The 18275-nt window shown below is 39.3% G+C and overlaps 1 protein-coding gene across 5 annotated transcripts in view; it reads left to right on the forward strand.

Moving 5' to 3' along the window:
- SH3KBP1 (SH3 domain containing kinase binding protein 1) overlaps window positions 1–18275 on the forward strand; it is a 136156-nt gene that overhangs the window by 100780 nt on the left and 17101 nt on the right. For all 5 annotated transcript variants that reach the window (XM_081001638.1, XM_081001640.1, XM_081001637.1 and 2 more), the window contains 7 exons: window positions 1181–1256; window positions 2610–2704; window positions 10490–10591; window positions 12198–12249; window positions 13453–13533; window positions 14317–14479; window positions 16619–16704. In XM_081001638.1, the coding sequence (XP_080857764.1) occupies window positions 1181–1256; window positions 2610–2704; window positions 10490–10591; window positions 12198–12249; window positions 13453–13533; window positions 14317–14479; window positions 16619–16704 (655 nt within the window). The remainder of the gene's footprint in view (window positions 1–1180; window positions 1257–2609; window positions 2705–10489; window positions 10592–12197; window positions 12250–13452; window positions 13534–14316; window positions 14480–16618; window positions 16705–18275) is intronic.

Below are 18275 nucleotides of genomic sequence, written 5' to 3' on the forward strand. Positions count from 1 at the left end.
GAAATGAGGGACATTCTGTTAAGTGGGGCTCTTAATCTGGAGTAAGAACCAATACTTCAAACAAAAGACACATTAAAAAAAACATCTGGCAACACTTCTGGCAGATGACATCAGTATAAAAACAAATGGACTTAATTGGCAGGATCACCTCTTTGCCCCTTCAAGCATAAATCAACTATTTCGCTTTTCATACAAACAGCCTGCCAGAAGACAATTTGCTCCCTTGCCACCATGCGTTCTTTTATGCAACCATTTTAGCTAATTAATTAAATTAGTTCATCAGACAGATTTGCCCGACACCCTCATAAATTTTGGATTATCTCCTTTGAGATCCTCTGCTTCTGCCTAATGAATTCTGAAAAATGTTCTTCCACAACTAAAATCTGGGCTATGTGTGTTTAGATGATAGTGTAAAAGAAAAAAAAGGTGGAGGGAGGAGAAGGTAGACCTCTGCAAGCGAATAACTCTGTTTTGGTCTTTGAGTTTATATAGCATTTTGTTCCTCTGCTGATTATTCCCCCCGCCCCCCCAGGAAAGGTCAGTGTCTTGTCAGTTCTCAAAAAGGTGAGCTGCTCCAAAGCTCAGTGTCCTGCTTAACTGCACTTGCCTATAGGTATAAAAGACAATAATCCTATCTCAAATTGTTCAACTGAAGTTGCTACTTTGAATACCAGAACTCCATTGGTAGTTATTGCATCTGACCAAATGCTGCTCACATCACTGGGTTCCATATACCAATTAATGTATGCAGTGTTGTTTCTTTTGGGTGTAGCTATTTGACAACTTATATCCGCAGCTTTTTAGTCCCAAGTGAAACATTTTGGAATGATTGGAAGTATTTAATAGTTAATTATTACTGCATACCATGCACAAGTGCTTGTGATGGGATATTCACTTGTCAGCAGAGCTTTGATATTTCATATGATTACAGGGATAGAACTTCATTGGCACAGAATGGGATGTAATTATAAGGTCACAAGGGGGCAGTTAACTAAACAATTACATTTCTTAAAGGAATTCTGGCAGGTAAGGCCTGAGGGAATAACATCAATAATTAATCTTTTTTTTTTTTTAAAAGGATTGAACAATGACATGAATTGTGACGTTATGTTCATTACTTTCTTGCTGAATTTTTGGTGAGATAGAATAAAATAAAGAGGAGTTGTTTATATGTTTACAGACAGTTGGAAAAAGAATACCCACAGCCACAGCAGTTCAGGAGCCAGCAAAAATAGAAGTGGACAACAGGACAAAGGGTAGGTCTTGCTGCTGGGATACCCCTCCCTTCTCTTTGTGCTCAGAGCATCTAGGTGTCTGGGGAAATTTAGGGAACTTTCATCTCTTAGCAGTTTCCTAATTTCAAAAATAATGAAATAAAATATGCCACAGGGCTTTGGGCTAAAGATGCTGAGAGAGAAGACATTTTGCTTTACAGATTTTAAAACCTGCATTGTTCTTTTATATTATAACCTGATCCCTACCATCAAATATTGGATTAACTTGCACTTTAAATTCTTAGAGAAATCCAATTTGTTTTGTGTTTTTTCTCTCTTAAAATGTGCATTTTGCAGGTGTGTCTTAGGGAAATAAACACACACCTCTTACTTACTCTCTGTGTTTGAAAAACAGATGATAAAGTCTCCAAGAGGAAATAAAAATAGTAGGGTATTTCTAGCGCTATGAATAATGGCTGAAACCTATAATTAAAAATGTTTGCTTACCTTTGCTTCATTGGATAGACAATGACTTGTAATCTGGTGTCTAAATTATTGTCAGTTTTTCATACTTTACATACTTATCTACTTAGACAAGATTGTTGCTAATAGCTGCTGCCCCCTTTAAAAAAAAGACACTTTTGGAAATCAGTGGTTTAATTATGTTACTTAAAATGTTGAATTACTAGTATTAGCAATTCTTTCTTGTGGTAACAAATCAAAGGAAGAGAGGAAATAGAACTGAAGTATAAGAATGATCATTAGTAAGATTCATGTGCACACATTTCCAAATAGAAATCATAGGGCATAAGCTTTACTGCTTATTTATTCTTGACATGCTCAGCTGACCACTATGGGGAATGGGAGGTCTGTACTTGTCTCCCATATCTCCCATCCACTCGTATCCCTTTACTTGGTTAAAATATGCAGTACTCCTACATATCAAAAAAAACCCTAATGCCTTCTCTTTTCTATAAATGTTATAATTTTTTGGTAACGGCATAATATGAATGTTTATGTTGAATTATGTGTTTGTGTAGTAAAAACTATTAATTTAAAAATGTTAATGGTGACCTCCCACTTGACTATGTGCATAGCAAGGCTCTGTTATTCCCCATGGGAAGTGGCTGCACCCAGCCTTAGTGTGAATGAGAAATGAGCACAGCCTTTCCAATTAAAGTATTTTAATGGAATGGTTCTGGCTACAATAATTTTATCAAATGACTGTTTTTACAGAAATAATCATTATTTTTCTCTATCTGCTAAAGTGCTTCATACATTTTTAAAACCAGCTGCCTAGAAAAAATATTGGGAAATACGTTTGTTTCAAAATTACATGGGCGTTTTGGTAGGACAGTATATTGAAATACACTGTTGTTGTTGTTTTTCTTTCAGTAAAGGAATATTGCAAAGTTTTATTTTCATACGAAGCACAGAATGAAGATGAACTGACAATCAAAGAAGGCGATATTGTCACCCTTGTCAATAAGGTAATTGTAATTTTTCTGGGTGGTTTTTTTTAAGTCATGTGTTTTCATATGAAAATGCAGTTGACACTTGATAATCTAATTGAGTGCTTGTGTGTGACCATAAGGCAAAGTTTTTAGGCTGGTTATTCTTCAGAAGCATTATGTGTCACAGGTAAAACATTAATTGTGTCTTTCAAAAAGTCTCACAGTTTTCCTTCTGGTTTTCTGGTCCCCCTTTCCTTCCACTCTGCAGTTTTAATCTGAAATCTTAGGCGCAGTACTGCACCTAGAGCTCAGAAACTGCTCACGCTAATGAAATTCCCTCTCGCAAAACACGCCTGGAACAATGGGAGTTTCGAACACTGATTACTGTATAGAAAATTATTATTGATCACAGTTCTGACACACATACCCCAACAGTTTTCAGAGGGAGGAGGCATGTACCACAATAGAGATCATATTATTCTCACTTGATTTTCATTTAAAAGCTGCCTTCTCTGATGGCAGCTTCAGTAGCTGAGCTCTGACTGCCAAGCTTCCTCACCACAGTGTCCCAGAAATGTGTTGACACTAGCATGTCCCTGCTAACATAACCCTCAAGGCACTCTAGGAAGGAAACTTGACAATAGGAGTGTGGCTATGCTAGCATCAATCCCAGGGGGATCTGGGAAGAGAAGCATGGCAGCCGAGAGCCCTGGTGACTTCTAAACTGTTGAGAGAGAAAGAAAATGGATAGGAAGCCATAGCTGCTGCTGTGATATACATCCCTCCCCTCCTGAAATTGCTATTACGGGAGCAGAAGGTCTATGTAAACTCGCCCTTCCAAATGAGCAAATCAGTGAGATGGGATTTGCTACAGCCCTACCACAAATTCTCCCCATCACTGATACATGCCAACTCACAATCACACAGAAATAGGTATGCTTTGATTTTTAAAATTATTGTTTTCATTATTATTAACATTTATTACCTGCCCTTCACCCCAAGGTCCCAGGGCAGGTCACAACAATTAAAACACAATATTTTAAACAACTTTTAAACAAAATTACAGAAATAAGGTGTGTCCTCAAGTGTCAAAAGTCAGGGCAAAGGGGTGCGTCTTCAGCATTCGCCGAAAGCTGTATAATGAAGGTGCCATACACACTTCTATGGGAAGGGAGTTCCATAATTCAGGGGGTGGGGCAGAAAATACCTTCTCCTAGGCTGCCACCCCCTGCACTTCTGAGGGCGGTGGAACAGCCAAGAGGGATTGTGTAATCCTTTATTGCAATAAAATGACAGAGTTCCAAATATTGCTTTGAAATCACCAGTGTCCATTTGACACTCTTCAAGCCTGTTATTCCGGTATAATCTTCTATATCATGTGCAAGTTGTGTGGAGATAAGTGCCTGCTCTCAGAACTAGAAATGGCTTCTGCTGATGTTTTGAATCAAGAAAATAGAGGAAAACCTTTCCAAATAATTTAACTCATGATTGGTGGAGTTGGATTTTGAAACATTTAGGCATGGAAGTTATTCAGAAGAATAAGTATTTAACGAATAGTTTCTGTAAATCAATATGAGAATTTTTATCTCCTCATTAATAAGCACAATGTTGACACTTTATGTGCAAGAGTTGCTATTTTTGAGTATTTTCTGAGCACACATACAAAACATGTAACTACGTCTTTCTTTTTTCCAAGAGACTGAAAACTAGGTCAGTGAGCATCAGATAAGATCAAATGAAATGAAATCTTTCAGAAACTTGTTTAGAGGCTACTGAGCTGTTGAATGACAGGAAATAAGGTGGCTAAACTGAAAGGAAATCTATTATCTATTTCAACATGCAGTGCAGCACATTTGTATCAGAAACATGATAATGAAGTTCTGAGACATGGTTGTCACTTCCATATGACTGGGATCCAATGTCACGGTGATATATCTCCTGTTCAGGTTTCCTCACCTCCCTGTTCCTTTGTTCTTCAGTCAGTAAAAACTGTGCTAGTGGGTTCAAGGATCCACCAGAAACTAACCTCAAATGGGTTGCCTCTGCCTTCGGTCATGTTGAATATGGAAGCAGAACCATATTGTTTTCATTCCTACTGGCTCACCATATTTAATATGGAATATAGGTTGAGTTGGCAGACCAGATGTTGTTGGACTACAACTTCCATCAACTCTAGAAAGCATAGCCAGTGGTCAGGGAAGATGACAGTTGTAATCCGACAACATTGGGAGGGCCAAAGAACATGAAAAATTTTAACTAGTTAAATTAGCTGACATTTCAATTGAACAGTTGTAACTCATTTTCCCTGGACATGCTTCATTTGTTTTGGTTCTTGGCTTTATCATATAATGTGGAATGAAAAAGCAAATATTAAAGATGACCTTTCCTTCTAACAAAAAGTGATTGTTTTTAAACTGTAAGTTATTTTGCAGTTCCTTCTACTAAGTAACATGCATATCAAGATTTTCAAATATGCTAACATATGAATTTAATCAAATTAAATGATAGGTTAGAAGTATTTGACTCACTGACATTCCATGTGTGTATGAGAGAGAGATAACAAAACAAAATGCAGTGGGTTTTAGTCCTTGCAACATTTATTTCCTTATACAGTGGTACCTCAGGTTACATACGCTTCAGGTTACAGACTCCACTAACCCAGAAATAATGCTTCAGGTTAAGAACTTTGCTTCAGGATGAGAACAGAAACCGTGCTCCGGCGGTGCAGCAGCAGCAGGGGGCCCCATTAGCTAAAGTGGTGCTTCAGGTTAAGAACAGTTTCAGGTTAAGTACGGACCTCCAGAACGAATTAAGTACTTAACCTGAGGTACCACTATATTCTGTTGATTTTTCTTTTCTTCAACACAGCAGTATCTAGAAATGAGAACTGAAGACAAGATACAATTATTTGTTAACAGTGAAAGCACTGTAATTAATCTAATCGGAGAGAGAAAAAACAAATAACTAAACAAAACTGAAGTTTAGCCATTAAATCCAAAAATTTAAACACGGAGAAGTGTCCTAAGAGACAAATGTGAAATAAGAGCTCTATCAAAGTACACACTGTGCTTTCTTTCCAGTTAAGTGGGCTGTGTGTTACATGGTTCATGCACAGAGTCAGAGACTCTGGCATTTATGAGACAGTAAACTATTACATCTTTCATTTTCATATTCTAAGAGAAGCAAAGCAGGTAAGTAGGTAGATTGGCTGCTCAAATTTGACATTATACGCACACTCTCACACTCCTGGCATCAATCTTGTGATCGATCATGATTATTAAACCAAGATTGCTGTTGTATTGTATATTTCCACAAATCAACCACTTCCCTTTAGGACACAGATACACATTTATTTATTGGAAAAAAATATTTGTTTATTCAGTACTGAGGATATAATGGAATAAATCAGGAATTGTTTAAAATAAGCTAATAATTTTTAAGTTGTAAGTTACAACCGCCCATCTGTTATTTTATTTTAATTTTAAATCTGTTTTCTCTGTTTAGTCTCACCAAATATAATTGTAAAATAATTAATTTCAAGCTGCAGTCCTACGTACATTTTCCTGGGAGTAAGCCACACTGAAGTCAGCAAGATTTACTTCTCAGTAAATCTCAGTGTTCTGTCAGCTATCTTCCAGGCTTTCTTAATCTCTTTTACAGAGCAACCATAACCCTAGATCTGTTGCCTGGAGGCTGTTAAAACAAGTCAGAGGTGCCTCCCCTCTGTCTGTAAAGAGCTCTGATGGTGGGAGGCATGGCCACAGCATGGAACTCTCTGGGTATTGATCTATCACAGGCACTATTTCCACCATTTACTGGTGTTAGGCCCTGAAATGGAGTGTTTTGGGGCATGGGTAGTCTTGTAAGGCATTATCTGAAGTTGCCGCAGGATCCGATCCATTGTCTACATCAGCCTCAACCATTGGTTTTTTGTGGGGGTGGGGGGAGAAAGAACAAGAGCAGGTGGTATAAGCAAAATGTATCACCTGTATATTATTATTATTATTATTATTATTATTATTATTATTATTATTACACTTATCTGACTGAGTTGCCCCAGCCACTCTGGGCGGCTTTCAACAAATTGAAACATTAAGCACAGTAAAACATCAAAAATTAAAAACTTCCCTATTCAGGGCTGCTTTGTTTTCTCAGTGGTTGTAGTATATTACGGATTTGTATTTTAATTGTAACCCACTGATTACAGTGAAGAGGGGGTAATACATACATACGTACATACATACATACATACATACAGTAGCCAACTTAAATCTGACATTAATCTAATCCACAGCAAGAAAATTAAATAAATTTGTATCTAACAACGTGGTTTAAAAATACTTGCAATTTTCCTAAAACACTTATTTATTAAAGTAGACACACATTGATATAATATATATTAAAAATTGATAAAATAGAATAGCTAAAATAAACAGAGTTTAACTTGTGGAGGAAGGTTACTTTTTCACCCTGCTTCCTTTCTTCTTTAGTTCAAAATCTCTGTTGTAATAATAGGTTATCTTACTACTGTAAATTAATGACTATCCATTTAATGTTAGGCTTCTAACAGATCTGTCACATTGCACAAAAGAATGACAGCAATCTGTTCATAATATGAACTATGAGAGCCTTTTGCAATGAGGAAAAATGCTTTAGTTTCCAGATGGGTAGCCATGCAAGTCTCAGGCAACAAAACAAGAGACTTGTGGCAGCCTTAAAAAGTGACAAATATATTATGACAGGCTTTCAGTCAGCTTCATTAAGTACATGAAGTGCTGTCCTGCATTGGAAGGGTGTGTGTACACACGCACACAGACATACTGTACATACTAGGGGCTGTGCTCCTGCTCACTTCACTCACCAGTCCCTTCATCACAACCTGCCCCCAGGGACTGTCAAAGCCATCACTCCCTCCCTCCCCTTCCCTCTTTTATCTCCCCAGATATCTGTAACTTTCCTGGGCTGCCCTCTTGCTCACTCGTCTCAGTTGGATGCCTAAACACCTGGGATGACTGCCTGTTGGCCTAGGACACCTACCTGCTGGCCAGCAATACCTACCCATATGCTTACTCGCTGACCTGGGCCTTTGTTGGTTTTTGCATACTCTGTGCTGCTCTTTCTTATATCAAAATTGGGTCCATTAATTATTTACGGAGAGTCTAGTCTGTTTCCCCCCTTTACGTATAATGGCAGAAGGGCATTGTTGGCAAATAATGGTATATATCACATTTGAAGTTGAACTTCTGATGTTGTGAATGATATTATTACATCCTGTAATAGTACTGCAGGAATAGACACGTGGCCAGAAGAATTGGAATCTGGGTCTAGCCCTTGTGTCTGTATCTCTCTTGTGTGGCCTGTTGTTGCTGGTGAGTAGCTGTTTTAGCTTGAAGGGAGGCTATATGTAAGCAGGTACAGTGGTGCCTCGCAAGACGAAAAGAATCCGTTCCGCGAGTCTCTTCGTCTTGCGGTTTTTTCGTCTTGCGAAGCAAGCCCATTAGCGGTTTAGCGGATTAGCGCTATTAGCGGTTTAGCGGGCTTAGCGGATCAGCTGATTAGCGGCTTAGCGGATCAGCTGATAAGCAGCTTAGCGATCAGCTGTTAAGCGGCTTAGCGGCTTAGCGGATCAGCTTTTAAGCGGCTTAGCGGCTTGGGAAAAAGGGGGGGGGAAGGAAAAAAACCCTGCAGGAACTCACAAGACATTTTCGTCTTGCGAAGCAAGCCCATAGGAAATTCGTTTTGCGAAGCACCTCCAAAACGGAAAACCCTTTCGTCTAGCGGGTTTTCCGTCTTGCGAGGCATTCGTCTTGCGGGGCACCACTGTATAGTGCTTCCACCCAAGGCCTGTGAGAAGGAAGTGTTGTTGTCCAGGATGGACTGTAGATCCTTGATGATACGTTTGAGTTGAGGCTCCCTTTAAAGATTCTCCCAGCTGTGTGAGAGCTGTTTATCTTTTGAGCTGATTACACATGCCTGGGCCTGAGCCTGCAGAAGCCATTGATTTGTGGGTGGGGTGGGTGTGTGGAAAAAAGCAACACATTTGGCCAACTCAGATCATTCTCCCGGTTGTGTGGGATTCCCCCACGGATAAGCTACTCCTACACAGCTTAGATAAAGTCTAAAGGGCACCTTAGTCATATCGATATGCAGTATGTGCAAACACGTTATGTAGTTGTTTGTCTTTTCTGTTCATGAAACCTGCTTCTGCCTCTCAGTTTCTAATACTGTAGCATTCCACCCACTAGGTCTCTGTGGGTCATGTTTCCTTTTGTAGCTGAGGTTTTGAATTATCATATCAAAGTGATTACAAAGGGGGGGGGGATTTACACTGCAAAAGTTGCCAAGAAGGTGGTTCTCGCAACCCCCACTGCTCTTTCAGACAGCCACAGATTTTTGTAGGGGGAAAGAACCGGATTTATATTCTTGTTCTAGATAGATTTGCTGCATGTAAGGGAAAATGTGAAAGCTTTAAGGGATGCAAGAGTTATGGAGCACCATAGTTTACTGGTAGAGCTCGTGCTACATGTAGAGACATCCCACAATGTTAAGAGATTTGGTAGCTGTGAGTGCTGCTGCCAGTTGAGAAAAGTCCACACTAGGCTGGACAGACCAGTGCTCTTGAATATAAGGCAGCTGCATATCTTCTTAAGGGTAGGTTGTGTTTCTGCCAGGGTCTGACAGTTAGAATGTCCCAATCAACAAACTTTCCACAAAAGGCAAGAGGGGTTCGCACAGTCCTGCAAACTGCTCTCTCTCCCTCTCTCTCTCAGACTTTAATGACAGTTGCAGTATATCCAATGCCCATTGAATCTATATCTGACATGGGGCAAATATTGCATTGATTGAATGTTGCATTATATAATTCCTTCCAGTACACTGTGTTTCTAAAATGAAACCAAAGGTAACTTTTAATATATAAACTGAAGATTCTTCCTTTTGTAGTTAAATCCTTTGTCCACCTGTTTCTCATCTTATGCAGATCGTGAGCCACATTGGGATAGCAAACTGTTTTTATTTCTTTGCACAGTGCCAGACAGATGGCTGCATCTTTATAAATAATGATCATGGTGGTGATGCAGAAGAAAGTGTCATTCTGCTGTAGGCAGTTGCATATGCTATGTTTAAACAATTCTCTCTTTTTTGCCATTACTTTTTGCATATGTGTAAGTTTCATGTGTACATATTTTCATGCAAGGGTCTGAATGTAACAGGAACATTCAGAAATCAATGACGCTGCATATTCTATGGCACTTGAGGAAATTCATTAGAAAGAGTTATAAAGAGCATATGCTCAAACTGGCAAGTGTATACAAATCTTGTTCTCATGACCGCCTGACAGTCCCCTCCCAGTCTCCTAGATATGCAGGCAGCTCAGGGTCTAGAGCAGCGGTTCTCAACCTGTGGGTCCTCAGATGTTGTTGGACTACAACTCCCATCATCCCTGAGCTCTGGCCTTGCTAGCTAGGGGTGATGGGAGTTGTAGTTCAACAACATCTGGGGACCCGCAGGTTGAGAAAGGCTGGTCTAGAGGAAGGAGTGGGGGAATAAGTTCTCATGACTTGCTATCTGTTGCTACTTTCCCCTTTTTCATAATGTATTGACCAGGGAACTAGCAATGTGTCTGTGACTAGTAAGCACATTTAAACAACCAACACCACAAGTTACTGATGAAAACTTAGCAATATACACACCATGGCCACATAAAACATGTTCTGCATATATCCCACTTTATACTCTCAGTTTACAGGGGAAAATAATCCCGCCTTGTCAAAAGACATGTTTTTCAATGTATGCAATCAATTTCTTCTTTATGTACCTTAGGAATGTATTGATACTGGCTGGTGGGAAGGAGAACTCAACGGCAGAAGAGGAGTATTTCCTGATAACTTTGTTAAATTACTTATTTCTGACTTTGAAAAAGAGGTAGGATGTGTTTGCCCTTTATCACTGAGAATTTTATGAACCTGTGTCTTTTGTTTGGAACATGTTATTTATAATAAAATATTGAAAAGCTGAAACCTACCAAAAACGTTTTTTGGGATAAATGTTTGTTTATGGACGGCAGCATGTTTGTGTAGCTTGAAATTGCATTGTGTAGCTTTTTCAACTTGCGGTGTAAAAAGCTGAATTGAAAAACTAGCTTCAGCAAGATTGTTCTAAAAGCCCGTATTCTATTTGCACAGAATCAGGCGTTGTTGCATCCAACATCTGTGCTTGAGCAGAACAAACTCCACTAGCAAACATGACTTCTTCCTCTCCTCCCTGCTGCAGACCCCAGCGTGCCCCCCAAATGTGCTCCAGAGGGTAGAACTCTCCAGACCAGATTTGGGGGGAACACTGAGGAGAAGAGGAAGGGGAAGTCCTGTTGCAAATGCAGAAGTCTGCCTGCACAGCACTGGACTCCATCCAGTTATTCATGTGAATAAATGGCTGGTGGTTGTGCTTTAATTTGCTGGATTTCTTGTTCTTGCTCTTGAAGAGTCTTAAATTGAATGAGAATATTGGGCCAATTAGCTCAGTATTGCCTTCACAGACTGGCAGTGGCTCTCCAGCTCTCCAGCCCAACATGGAGGAATCAGGGATTGAACCTTGGACTTTCTGTGAATGAAGCATGTTCTCTACATTCCCCATGTTAATGGGTGATCAAAAATTTTAGTAAAGCTTACTACAGACATATAAAACCCATTAAATCTACCCTTATGTAGCTACAGAAAACTTAGTGTACAAATACACTGCAGAGCATTATAACTTAAAATTTGGTGTTCATATTAGATCAAAAATTTCACCCTAAAACATTAACATTGAATACTAAAGCAACACAGTGCCATATGTGTTTCAATCACAAAAGTCCTCTTTACGGTGGTAGATAGATTTTCCAAATATAGATATATATCTGAAGAAGTGATCTCCATTCAACAAATGCTATGGTAAATGGTTCGACTTTAAGGTTCCTCAAGGCTTTTTGTTTTTTCAGTACTTTCCTGTGATTAATCTACTGTGGTTTCAGGAAACAAAGTATAACTGCAGAGAAGTAACTTCCTGCTTAACAAAGTCTTTGTACACTAAGCAAATATGGGCATAATGGCAAATAGTCACATATACTTTCCATATAGTAGCAGCTAGTCTTTACTAAATTATGATGGCTGTCTCCTCTCTCACTATGTTCATAGAATCATAGAATCATAGAATCATAGAATCATAGAATCATAGAATCATAGAGTTGGAAGAGACCACAAGGGTCATCGAGTCCAACCCCCTGCCAAGCAGGAAACACCATCAGAGCACTCCTGACATATGGTTGTCAAGCCTCTGCTTAAAGACCTCCAAAGAAGGAGACTCCACCACACTCCTTGGCAGCAAATTCCACTGTCGAACAGCTCTTACTGTTAGCAGATAAATTGCATTTATCTGCTGTGTTGCTGAAAGGCTTTACAAACATTATTTTTTTTTTAGTTATTAGAATGATTTTATGTTCTGTCTGGTTCAAATTCTTTTTAGCAACCTGGTTATCATTTCCTTTTTATTTTAGAGACCTAAGAAACCACCACCTCCATCAGCTCCTGCCTTCAAACAAGGATCAGGTAATGCACTGTTGCTATATAATAAGCACCAGTAAATATCCCTTACAGACAGTGCATCCACTTTTCTGTCTCTTAATGGAAGCTCTCAGTATCACTTTATCCACCATGCCATTTAAAAATTGTTAAATTGCAGGTACTGTCTGGCAGCAACAGACTGCTTCTGAAATCCCAGAGTTGCTCATGTCAGTGATCATTCTTGGAATAAGAAAGCCTAGCCAAGTACCAGTCCCATTTGGTGAAGAATTGGTAACATTGTACCAAATTAATGAACGCATGGAAGACTGGTATACTTATTAATATGGTGTTTATGTATCAGTTCATAATAATTCATTTTAAAGTGTTATTAGTTCATTACCGCTTTGAAAAAGACTTAGAAGACCTTTAATTTTATGACTGAGTAATTATCAGACAATCTTCCCAAAACCATTCTATAGCAGTAACATGCATTTGCCATCTAGTGGTTGTTAAAGAAAAGCACTAACAATGATTATCTTCCATATTGTATTCACAATTGAAGTAAAAGCCATTTGTTTTTGAGATGCATCCTCTCAATATTTAATATTTCTGAAACTGGCAGACTGGCAAGCAGTGAAGGTGACTGACCACAGTTTTATGTACTAAAGGGGGGGGGGGACATCTTACATGTTGTCCTGTTTGCCCAAACAAGTAATAATTTCCTTTGGAAGGGCAACTGTGTGGCAGACTACATACCACAATGGTAGCTCCATGCATATTTTTTCCTACACACAGCTCTCTTTCTTTCACCTTTGTTTATTTGTTCATTCATTCCTTTGTCACATTTATAGCCTGCTTTTCTTCCATCATGGGAGTCAATGCAGCATACATATGGTTGGCAAGCATTGCCTGTCCAGGCACTGACCAAACCTTCAGATGCTTTGTTCACCATGTGACTTCAGACCATAGCCCTGGCTACTGTTCCTTAAAGGAAACAGAATTACAAGGGGAACTCCCATGTGAAAGAGTCCTAAGTATAAATTCTCTCTCTGTGTGTGTGAGAGAGAGAGGGGGGGGAGGGGAGAGAGAGAGAGATGGTAGTCATTCTGCAGTGCAAACACATATTTAGAAACAAACCCCATATTCATTTGTCATGAAGCATATTGCCTTAGCGAACCTAAATAAATAAATGCATATTTCCAAATTCTTGATTTTCTTTCTAAACAATTACACTGAATTTTTTGATAGCTACGACAGACAGAAAACATGAAATCAAAAAGGTACCTCCTGAAAGACCAGAATGTCTTCCTCATCGAACAGAAGAGAAAGGTAAGAAGCATTACTTCTGAGTGAAAAGTCCATCTTATATTTTAGTAAATGCTATGGTCCTTGCAGACTGGTAATTCTCCCCTGCTTAAATCAGTTCTCCCAGCAACCCCCAGTTGGGGGGAACACAATATGATATTCTGTCAGTCTGAGGCCTAGAAGAATTACCATCCCACCAGCTCTCCTCAAATATTCTCCCACAAGCAAGTGGGAACAGCAGCAGCAGCAGAATCAAAGGACAGTTCCACAGAGCTCCCTCTCTGGCTGGACTTGCCTTTTCCTTCTCTTCCTGAAAGAGTGACCTTTCCCTGATGATTTGCAAAACTCTTCTAAGGACTTTCATTTGCACAATGGAGTTTCCCTCCTCTTCCCCCAAAATTGGCTCTGGGGAGGGATTGGGAGAAACTCTGGAACTGCACACTGTAGAGGGAGCAAATCGTTCCATCTGACCAGCTGAAATGCTTGTGCAGACTGAACTTTCGTAATAATGTGACACTGAATTCCACCCATTGGTGGAACACATGTTTGCAGCATGTGTGCAGTAATTTCTATTCATTTGTTTTCAGTGTTGTAAGTGGCCCATAGAAAAGCAATTTGTTTAGGTTTGAGAAATTTTCTACACTTCATTACTTTACAGTAGATAAAAGTATGTGTTTTATTAGCGTTGCAATAAAGATGATGTAAGATATTTTTTCTATTGGGTTTTGCCCATAGCTGTAACTTCCATAAGTGAGAGAGTTTTGCTTTAAAATGTCTTCATTCTTTTGGGGGGAAATTGATTTAAAGAAAGACCAGAGAGAGAGCAAAAGCTGTTAGATTTACAGAAGCCTTCTGTTCCTGCTATACCACCGAAGAAACCTCGACCACCCAAAACAAACTCTTTGAACAGACCTGGTACGTTGCCTCCAAGAAGACCAGAAAGACCAGTTGTGCCTCTGACCCATACAAGGTATTTGATGGATCAGTTCTTTAAAAGAAATCAGTGGATGATAAAACATATTTATGATGAAATCTTGTAGATACTTGCACCTCGTTAAGTCTCTTTGAAGTACACATAATGTGTACTTTGAAGTGCAAAATGGACATAATAAATTATTTTGATTTATATTACTATTTTAAAATCTGTTTTAAAAAATAGGAGTGGTTGGCCTCCAGTTAGGTATTGCATTTGCCACCTACAACATAATGTAGTAATTTCATTTGATTTTATAAAGGACTGGCTGATTCCTTATCTTCCATCTTGATTGCAGAAATTCTCTGATGGGGCCCTCTAGTGGTACCCCATGCAGTGGTGAACCTTGGGTCTCAAATTTCAGCAGCACCCTGTGCAACACCAAAATCCAGAACACACACACAGAGCAGCTCTCACCTTCCATACACTACGCCCAGTGTGACTGAACCACTAATGCTTTCCTAAATTCACCTCTGCCCTGTGACCCTGAGGTTTGGTTAGTGACTGAACAATAGTATGGCAGGTCCTGCCCTGTGGAGCTTCTTACCAGTAGAGTTTCAGCAGGAACCATCCTTCCCTTCCTTCAGATGTAATTTGAAAACTCTATTGTTTAGACTGGCCTTTACAACATGATGTTTTCTTTTAACCAATCAGCATTTATTAATATTTATTGTGTGGGCAGGCAGAGTCCCCCCCAACCCCAGACGACTCCCGAGTGGAATAATGACTCAAGACAACGTGCTATGGGATTAAAATTGGCCACAACTTTATTAAGTTTCAGATGTAGGGAGACCTTGGCTCAGGCAATGGGTGTTTATCCTTCCCAGTTCCCAGCCAAGGATCCACCCTCTGTTGTGTGGGCAGGGCGGTCCCTCCCCCTACCTGGCTGATCCCCTGGCAATGCTTCCCCAGGCGGGATTGGGCGATTGGCTGAGGTGGGTGGAGACCTCCAGGTATCCAGCCTGGGGAGGGCGAAACCAACCCATACCACCAGGAGCTGCATGGGATCCTGGGGGCTGCACGTGACCACGCAAAAGGCACCCCCCATTTGATGTGGGGAGCGGTCATTGGTGTTTTTAATGATCTTTTATGGATCTCTTGTTGATTTAATCCTTATATGTTGTACTTGCCCCTGCTGTATTTTTTTTATGAAAGTGCTGATTTGTAAATAAGTAAATTAAATTGTTTGATGACAATGGCTTTCCATCATCAAGCAAAACCATAGATTAGACTTCTTAGTAACTTCCACTATTTATGAAATACAGTGGAACCTCGGGTTGTGAACATGATCCGTGCAGGAGGCACGTTCGCAACCCACAGCGCCGTGTCTGCGCACACGCAGGTCGCGATTTGGTGCTTCTGTGCATGCGCAAAGCTCGATTTAGTGCTTCTGCTCATGCATGAGCGCCAAAACCCAGAAGTCACCCGTTCCGGTACTTCCAGGTTCGTCGTGGTGTGCAACCCGAAATCGCGTAACCTGAAGCGTCTGTAATCCAAGATACCACTGTAGTGCAAAATAATTATTTTTTTTGAACGATGAAAAGCTCCAGTTTTCAGCAGCCCTTCACAAGTCCACTTTTGGTACTCATCTGCCATGCAAAGTCACAAAACACCCACTCTGAAACTGTCACCGGAAAGCCATTAGTTATTAAGCGTCTCAGTGAGGGAGCCAATCCTACTGAAGGAGCTGCAGCCAACGCTTGAATTGGCAGGGGTGGGGGGCTTAACCCCATTATCACAGCTTGACGCTTCATAACTTTATCACTTAATGGGTCTGCAACACATTCTGCCTTTCTTCATATCACTTACTGTTTCCATACACAAATTGTTATTTTTAAAATTGCTGATCAGAAGGTATCCTTTCAGATTTTCTTCATCTCAAGATGCAGTTAACATTTGAGAAATTGTTTAGGACACTAGTGTGTCTAAAATAGGCCCTTTTGACAGGTGTTAAAGAGAAACAAGATAAGGTTAATCCTAGCAGCATGTCGGTTTACAAGCAATGGCTCCCTCGGACAGCTCACTGTGACCCAGGAGCTGCGCATGAGGAATGCTTCTTTCCCTCAGTTTGCAAGATACAAGAAATTACTGTTAACAGGCAGTCCCAGTAAATATATCTCTCGTTTTTGACTGCAGGAATGATATCCCAAAAGTAGATCTAGCAAGCTGTACATCTTCCAGCACCTTAGAAAAGGATTCCACAGAAAGGAGCAATGACATCGGTAAGTTGAGGTGCTTTTTATACTGGACCTACCTCCTAAATATACATTACCTTTCAGTATTAATTTTATCATACAGTATTATTTAAATTTCCAGTAAATGTATCATGTTATTTTTTAAAAAACACATATCCAAAAATTTAGAAGAAATTGGATGCAAAATATTTTCAGTGCTTGGAACCTTTTGTGTGACTGCAGATCATTTTGTTGTGAAGGTTTTGGAAAGCTAATTTAAAAAAATTACCTGAAATGGTTGCTGCTGTTTGTAAAATGAGTTGTAGATGTCTGTTGTAGTTAAGAATTTGATCAGATTACCTGACACTCTTGAGATTCAACTACGCAACCTACTCTGAGAAAACTAAAGATTAATTACAGTTTTTTCCCCATCACAAATTTGAACACAAAACGTATGTTCTGAATTGGTGGGGTTTCAGTCTTCTGACTGCTGGAAAACAAGGTGTTCTGACTGTGGTCATATATCTGTAAGCATAGCCAGTGTCATTTTCAGATGGAAATATTTCAATGTCATCTGCTTCAGTCACTCAGTTCAGTAACAACTGTGCTGCAGCAGACATGTTTTTATAAGAGGCAGTCTTTGTATCCTAAATTGTAAGCATTACTACATTTCATTGGTAGCATGCACTGTTATTTTTATGTTGTGGTTTCTTCATAGAGCACATATTGATTAAATGTTGTACTGCAGTAGCTAATCTTCCTTCTCTCCAGACTTGGCAGTTTTGCACTTGTTTGCAACTGCTATGCTAACTTTTAAAACCGAGTTTTTTTAAATAATTAGGCTGCAATCCTATGCATATTCACTAGGAAGCAAGTACCATTAAACTTAGTAGGACTTAATTCCAAGTAAACATGTTTTTGTTGCTCTCAATCTTTTGTCTGTTTTTGTGCTGTGTGGAATCTCTAGTAGCAAGCTGGTTGTTTAGTTCATAGAATGTGCTTTTCCAACCAAACACTTGACTGAGAATAGCAAAGCAAAGTGTCTGTAATGATAAGTAACTTACAAGTAAGGTGCATGAATTTTTAAATTGGCAGATTTATTACATTAGTTCGTTGCTGGTTTTTGCACAGTGCCTAGAAATTTCATGTGCTTTTATAAATAATAATATGTAAGCTTTCGAATTTTAGGTAACAGTAAGTGCCAACAGAATGCAGAATGTTTTCTGCTTTTGTAAGCCTTCTATTATTTGTAGGATTGAAACGTTAGTGTTAAAAGCTACCTGTCATTATGTTCTAATACTATTAGAAAAATACTCTAATAAGCAAAATAGTAATAATTAATCAACTGACAGTTGTGGAACAGCTACTAGTTTTAGAAAGTCTAAACTGCCAGTTACAAACACTAGAATAGTCTGAGAACTACTACTTTATACTTATTGTCACATATTTTCCTTTTGCTAGGGAGATTATAATCAAAGCGCAAGCTTCCATTATTTTTGTAGGCATAAATGAGGGTCACAGGGGCAAATTGTTTGCAACAGCAAAACAGAATTCCTCAATAAATAATTGTTAATCCTGAATTACAATATTTTATTTTTATAAGGCTTTTGATGACAGAT

The sequence above is a fragment of the Podarcis pityusensis genome, assembly GCF_964106645.2.
Source record: "Podarcis pityusensis genome assembly, chromosome: 4".
In the NCBI taxonomy this organism is placed as follows: Eukaryota; Metazoa; Chordata; class Lepidosauria; order Squamata; family Lacertidae; genus Podarcis; species Podarcis pityusensis.